The sequence below is a fragment of the Dermacentor andersoni genome, chromosome 4 (assembly GCF_023375885.2).
Source record: "Dermacentor andersoni chromosome 4, qqDerAnde1_hic_scaffold, whole genome shotgun sequence".
Classification (NCBI taxonomy): Eukaryota; Metazoa; Arthropoda; class Arachnida; order Ixodida; family Ixodidae; genus Dermacentor; species Dermacentor andersoni.
In genome coordinates, this window is record NC_092817.1 from 49,723,243 (window position 1) to 49,730,789 (window position 7,547).

The 7,547-nt window shown below is 43.9% G+C and overlaps 1 protein-coding gene across 5 annotated transcripts in view; it reads right to left on the reverse strand.

Annotated features, from left to right (window-relative positions):
* The window catches only part of LOC126537113 (cholinephosphotransferase 1-like), a 29,497-nt gene extending 25,601 nt beyond the window's left edge, over positions 1-3,896 (reverse strand). Inside the window, exons 1-4 of one of the 5 annotated variants that reach the window (XM_055073713.2) lie at positions 3,699-3,896; positions 2,914-2,942; positions 1,924-2,074; positions 469-598 (exon numbers count right to left, since the gene is read on the reverse strand). In XM_055073713.2, coding sequence (XP_054929688.2) covers positions 469-598; positions 1,924-2,066 — 273 coding nt within the window. In that variant the 5' untranslated portion in view covers positions 2,067-2,074; positions 2,914-2,942; positions 3,699-3,896. Of the gene's footprint in view, positions 1-468; positions 599-1,923; positions 2,075-2,457; positions 2,722-2,913; positions 2,943-3,111; positions 3,291-3,694 lie in introns of those variants that run through there. The other 4 variants (XM_050184259.3, XM_050184260.3, XM_055073714.2 and 1 more) reach the window with 4 other exon arrangements.
* Positions 3,897-7,547: the final 3,651 nt, after the last annotated feature.

The following is a 7,547-nucleotide window of genomic DNA, read 5'->3' on the forward strand; positions in this document are numbered from 1 at the left end:
CACACACATGCTGCAAGGCAACCGACGCACAGGAAGGCCACAGAGTTATTTATACACTGCACAGGAATAACAAGCAAGCGGTGAGCTCTCCCACCATGCAAAACCATCGAAACGGAATGCTTGAGAATAGAACAAAAATGATCCAAGCAAAGGTGGGCTGTTTCCGCATTAAAAAAAAAAAAAAGAAGCACTATCAAAAATCACTAAGGCAAGAAAAGCTACATTTCGATTCTTTGAAGTATGCTGGAAATAATAAGGAGGTATTAAGCTACTCAGTTACAGTTGTATTTTTTAAAAAATTTTACCAACCTTTTCTTTTATTTCAAAAAATGTTTAAGGGGTCATTATTTCTTCAGAATTGGTTACTCCCTGTATAAGCTTTCTTTTTTTTTTTTATTCAGCTTGCTGGCGAGTACACAGACACAGTCAGAGGCACGGTCACGTGCATAAGGAAAATGGAAGGCTTACCTCTGAGCGCAGATCAGTGCTGTAGCTTAGCAGAAGCAAGCAGCAACACACATTTATTAGAAGTCCTGAACACGTGAGAACACACGGTGCTATCCTTGCAGGCACAAACTGGACACACCACACCCAAAACCTATGTGGATAAATTGAATATGCTGTTTAGTGAAATGCTGCCATCTAATACATTGTGAAACCAAACTTTTATGACAAAACTCAGATTTGCAAGTTCATGAACATCACTACAGGAAATAAATATGGAACGTGTTAATATGGAAGCATTTTTCACTCTATGACAATAACAGCAGCAGTAGCTAGCTTTAACTTTTAGCTGAAACACACTGCCAAGTAAAGAATGTGCCCCAAAACCCCATCATTTTAATCACGTCATATTAATTACCACTTTATTCACAGTAGTTTGTGGTTTCATTCTTAAGTGAGAGTTTTTTTTTTTATATACACCAGATCACACGAAGTTGAGTGGCAAGAAACTTTTAATACAATGTGGGAGTAGGAACATAAAAGTCAATGTGTTATTTCTGGAAGTTGTACACCTGCACTCGCACACATTTGAAAAGAGAAACATGTTCAACAACAATGTGATGGAAGTGATACTTAAAACATGGAAAGACATTGCAAAAAATAATGACAATAATAAAATTAAATTCACACCGTCATACCAAAAGTTGTCTCGCTTCTCTAGTTTTAGTGGATTAACAAAGTGTGGACCAAGGGCAGTACTGCCAATGCTCAAGTGAGAATGTTTGATGTGCCATTGCAGAAGGTTATGCTAGAAATGTAAGGTAGCTAGGCTAAATTATAGATATCAGATACCTGATGATTTAACATCAACATTAAGGTGAGATTAGTGGCTGTAAATGCGAACCTATGATAAGTGCCATGATATTATAAAAAGAAATCCCTAGTGCTGGCACTAGCAGTTACCCTACTGCAGTTACACTTTTCCTACACTTAGAAATGTCGCACCACGAGGGACTATATTCTCGGTTGATCGTGTTTCAGTAATGCCATTTTCATTGCACATTCACTGGAAAACCCAGCAGACAGCATACCCCTTGCTCCAATGTGATGCATTGTGTCAAACATTAGATCATGCAAAACAGAAAGCATACCAAAGGTGACTGGCCAAGGAAAACTTGTTTTTGGTAAATCTACAATCAATTTTGCCGTAAATCTTCCAGGTTACTATATAGCTGCCTTGGGATTCCTGTGCATTTATCAATACTGGTTATAACAGCATTTTAGTTGTTGCTGCTTCATTATTATTTTTTTGAAAACATATATGCTTTAAGTAAAGAAAAAAGCAAGGAGCAGGCTAGCAACTGCCACCAGAATGGGTACGGTACCTTTCTACTCTTCAGGCACGATATCATGAAGGTTTACCGCATTTATACACAAATATCTTCTTTTTTTTTTTAAAGGTCACTCAGTGACACTAACCTCTGGAGAAATAGAAGCTCCAAAACCGAGCCTGCACTTGCATTGTACACATATGGCTTTTTTTTAAGATTGTCCATCTGCTCGACGGGCAGCACCCAACCACCAAAGTTCTCTCGCGTCTTCGTTGTTTTACCCAGATGCATGATGAATCCTGAAAAGCAAAACAGCTCAGGTCAATGGCAAGTGTTAACTTGCGTACAAATTAACTGAAAAAGGACACCGCACAGCTAAGAAACACAACATAAAATTCTTTTTATCAGTCATAGTTTCACAGATTCACAAATAGTGTATCTGCAATACCGAGACGATAACCAAATACTGCTCCTGCAGGCATTCGATACCATTATCAGCTCCAATAGGCTATGCTAGTGACAAAAGTCCGGGCAAATAAACGTGAGCGATTTTCGATTTTCTTAGCCTGAATACTGCAATGCTTACTGAATGAGAACAATGAAGCAATGCAGCCTAATGCGTATGAGTCTCGTTGTATAGGCCCTGCGAAGGCGCGCTACAAACCGCAATTAACAAACGTACTGGCCACGACTTCCTGGGAATAGACGTGTGTCTGGTATCAGTACCGGTTGTGCCGCTGCGAGGCAACGCACGCGACAGGACCTTTGGCTTATCGAACGCGCACTCGAGATATTAAGAGCTCCACATCCGCCCGTTAATGCTCCCAAGTCCACAAAGTGGGTGGCAGGAAGGAGGGGAAGTCGTAACTATCTGTCAGCCCATGGTCACGTTGCCTATGTCCAAGTACTGACACAACGCGAGTTATGATCGTATTTATCAAGGAAAGACACCGCGTTCTGCATTTCGTCAGCTCACGTGCACGCGCATGTGACTCGCGTCCGGTGGAGAGAGGAATCGCAGCGACAGACAAGCTCCGCCTCTCTGGGTTCAGCTGCATACGGCGGCGATGACGCGCGCGGAAGATTTTTGAAAACACTACGCAACGCCTGGCTGCCGCGATAGGAAAAACAAGCACACCTTCAAGGCCACTCGTTCAGTGTTCCGTTCTGCAAAACATCGGCCTTGATGATCGAAACATGCAAGCGAGTTTGGCAAACACTTAACGCTCTGAATTTCAAGAGCCACATTAGCATTTAAAGGTGTTACGTTCGCTTCTCTTAACCCGTTTTCTTTCGATGCTTTGCAAAAAAAGCATGCGTGTTTTTAATAACTTGCTCGGTTTTCCGTGATCCTCGGCACGCACTCATGGTGGCCTATTGAGTGGCTGGCATCTAGAACAATGTTTTCCCGCATATTCCGCCAACTTTTGGTGCAAGGAAGCGCCGGGCCAAGGCTTCCAGTATCTCGCACGTGAGCGACTTCGCGCACGGTAGCCCGGAAACAAGAGCATGGACCGCTTCTTCCCGCGATGCAAAGAAAAAAAAAACGTTATAAACATGTACGAAATGTATTCCAAGCAACGCACAACGCTGTCAACTAACAAATACGGCATGACGGACCAAGGGGCGACATAATCTTGTAAGCTACAAAACGCCGCACGGTGATCGGAAGCCTTTACCAACATATATGACGGTCACGACTCGCCGTACGAACTCCTCGGCGCGCTTCTAACATAATCTGTTGATGTCAAACGTCAACAAGCTCCGAGGATGGCATACCCGAACAGCTGCACAGAGTATACGACTCATCAGGGAAAATTTAATCCAGTTTTTACAAACACAGAAAGTGCGCGTAAATCGAAAGGCTGCTAGAGAAAGCTCGCGCCTCGCAAGGAAACCGACTGGAGATTAGCACGTACTTACGTAGTAGCACAACGCACGTGAACAAGAATCCTCGGCACGTAGTTTAAGATCACAGTGTCCTTCAGACAGGACAGTGCACGCGCACAATTAACCACAATCTGCGTAAGAGTACCACACAACAGACCACTTTCAGCAGCACGAACACATCATACACTGACGTCCCAGCTAACCTAGCCGCCTATGATCGACTGGCCGATTCACGCAGGAGCAAGCGGATCAAGGTAGAGGGGAGAGTTGGAAAAGGGGAAGGGCAAGGAGAGAGAAGTCGCACAGGAGAAGCGCGGCCAGCGCACCTTACGGAAAAGCGCTCTAATAAAATATTCCCTTGTCATTAAGTTTAAAAAATAGCCATGGATATGGCAAATACAGTGACTCAAACTGTATTATGACTGTGTAGTGACTCAAACTGCTCTGTGGGAGGGACGCTGACTAAAGATTAGAATGTGATACATTCGTTTTGCTCTTGTTCTTCCACTTCATCCGCGCGCCTGCGAGGCTTGGGTGTGGATATTGCAACAGCAGCTTTTGTGAAAGCGCGCGATGAACAAATTTGAATGTGTCAACATGTACTCCACTCTTAAAAAAGTTCGCACCTTTTGAGGCTTATCTTGTCACACAACGATAATCGTCAATTAGCTTGCCCACATTTCCTTTGTTTAACTCTGTGCGCCCGTTACTTCCAGGTCGAGAACGGCATGCGCGTTAGAAGCGTAACATAACATTCTCGACAAGAAAGTAGCAGGCAGAGTTTTCAAGAAGGAAACGCAAGGAAGGCAGATTGCGATTATCGTTGTAAGACATACTTGGCAGAGTATATAGGACACCTCTATCATGCACACGAGCAGGCATGCATCACTCAAAAGCCTCAAGAAGGGTCCTTCCACCGACCGGACAGTAGGGACATACAAACTACGCATCCCGGCCTGCGGCGGTGCCAGACGGGACGCGGGATGGTTGGATGGATGCATGATATGAACGTCCCCTTGGTAAGCGCCCGGCCAAAGGGTGCTGACAAGCTTGGAGTGAAAGATACGCCTCAAAATGTGTTACACTTTTAAACAGAGCGCCGCGGGACTTCCACACTCTTAAAAATGTTTGCACCCTTTGTGCTTATCCTGTCACACAACGCGATAATCGTCATCTGTCTTGCTTGCGTTTCCTTTCTTGAAAACTCGATCAGCACTCGCTACTTTCCGTCTAGAATGCTGTGTCACGCTGACAACGCTCAAGCCGTTCGTGACTTGGAAGTACCAGGCTCCGAGTTAGACAGAAAATGCGAGGAAGACCGATGACAATCGTTGTTATGGGGCAAGATACGACCCAAAGGGTGTAAGACTTTTTAAGAGTGCAACACGTGCAGTTTTCAAGAAAGATACGCAAGCGGCGATGACTATCACTCTAAAAAAAGTTTGCACCCTTTGGGGCTTATCTTGCCCCCAAACGATAATCGTCATCTGCCTTGCTTGCGTTTCCTCTCTTGAAAACTCGGCGCTCGCTACTTTCGTATGGAGAATGCTTTGTCAAGCTGATAACGCACAAGCCGTTCGTGACTATAGGAAGTGCCGGCTCGCAGCATTAAAGAAAGGAAATGCGGGCAAGACAGATATGACTATTAATGTTTGGGGACAAAATACAACCCAAAGGGTGTAACCTTTTATTTTAGAGTGTATTCACGTATGGGGAGGGCTGATCCCGATAGTGCAATGACGGGCCGACCCACAGCGGAGGTGAAGCAGGCGTTGAGTACTCCCCATACATGGGCCGATCCCGAAGATAATGCAGTGCCGGGCCGACCTGCGGCGGAGGTGAAGCAGGCGTTAAAAGGACTCCCAATTGCCGATCCCGAAGATAGTTAAATGCCGGGCCGACCCGCGGCGGAGGTGCAGTTCGTCATTCAGGGGCCCACATACACAGCTTCCCTGGTCATCCTTCTTCACAGATTGGAAGGGCACTGAATTTTTTTAAAGTGCACTCTAAAAAAAGTTTACACCATTTGGGGCTTATCTTGTCTCCTAATAATAATCGCCACCTGCCTTGTTTGCGTTTCCTCTCTTGAAAACTACACTCTAAAAGAAAATTACACTTCTTGGGTCGAATCTTGTCCCACAACGATATTTTTCATCTGTCTTGCACGCTTTTCCTTTCTTTAGCGCTGCGAGCCTGGTACTTCCAAGTCATGAACGGCTTGCACGTTATCAGCGTGACACAGCATTCTCGAGAGGAAAGTAGCGGGCGCGGCGTTTTTAAGAAAGGAAAAGGAAGCAAGGCAGATGACGATTATTGTAGTGGCAGATATACACCCCAAAGGGTGTACCTTTGTCTACTCTTAAGCAAATGTGCTTTTATGTCACGGTTAAGTCGCGAACGGCTTGCACGTAATCAGAGTGACAAAGCGTTCTCGACAGGAAAGTATGCGAGCGCCGAGTTTTCAAGGAAACGCAAGCAAGGCAGATGACGATTATATTGATGCGGGACAAATATACACCCCAAAGGGTGCAACCGTTTTAAGAGTGTGTCTTGCCCGCATTTCCTTTACCACTGCGAGTACGGTACTTCCAAGTCACGAACGGCATGCGCTTTATTAGCGTGACGTAGCATTCTTAACAAGTAGCGAGCGCAGCGTTTTCACAAAAGGAAACGCAAGTAAGGTAGATGGTTATTGTTGTGGGACAAATATACAGCACAAAGGGTGCAACTGTTTGAAGAGTGTATGCACAAGCTGTTTGTGACCTGAAAGTACTGGGTGCATAGCGTTAAAGAATTGAAAGGCACGCACGTTACAGGCTATTGTTTGGGGACAAGATAAACCCCAGAGGGTGCTAACTTTTCTTACACACTTAAAAATGCTTACATCCTTGGGTCATATCTTGTCCCACAACGATAATTTTCATCTGTCTTGCCCGCTTTTTCTTTCTTTAGCGCTGCGAGCCTGGTACTTACAAGTCATGAACGGCTTGCACGTTATCAGCGTGACACAGCATTCTCGACAGGAAAGCAGCGAGCAGAGAGTTTTCAAGAAAGGAAACGCAAGCAAGGCAGATGATAATTATTGTTGTTGCACAAGCCCCAATGAGCGTAAGCTTTTTAAGAGTGTAGAGTGTACTACTGGTCGAGAAAATTAGCTTAATTTCTTGAATTTCGCGCCAAAACTGGTGCTTGCGATTTCATGGAAAAGTTAACAATTTTGCGAGTTTCTCACATTTCCATCCTCTTTGTGGAAGTTCGCAAAATTTGCGTGGCTAAGCTTTCGAAGTGTTTTCAAATTGAGCAAAAATGATTTTTTTATTCAGACAATTACTCGACCAATTGTCATAGACAATAACAGACTCAATTGTTCTATGCTTAATTGTGGCCCACAGTCTATACAAATTCGGCTTTAACAGGTAGCTTTAGCGCGGGGGCTCGTACCTAAATATATTGGAAAGCAGATGACCACTGCATCAAATTTGATGGCTTGTTGATGCATATAAAAGAAAAAGTCAAAATCTAGTGAATGGTGGTAACGAATCTGATTTATGCTGTCAAGTTTTTTAAGAAAGATTGTTGAAAATTGGATTTTCAGAAAATGAAACAATAAAGTTTAGAACTCTCCGATATCACAATTACGTAAATCGTATATAGTAGTGCATCTAAAGTGTACAAAATTTATTTTATATGGCTCTCAAATAGACCGCTAATATGTGGGTAGGACTTCTGCAAAACTCTTGCAAACAATGCATCAAATTCACGCAAGATGTGAATTGACGCATCAAATTTGTCTGCTTTGGGTGCCCTGATGGATGCAGTTCACAGGATATATCTGCATTTAGTGCAGAGCTACAAACTTCGTGCTTCAATTTTTTTCTAACT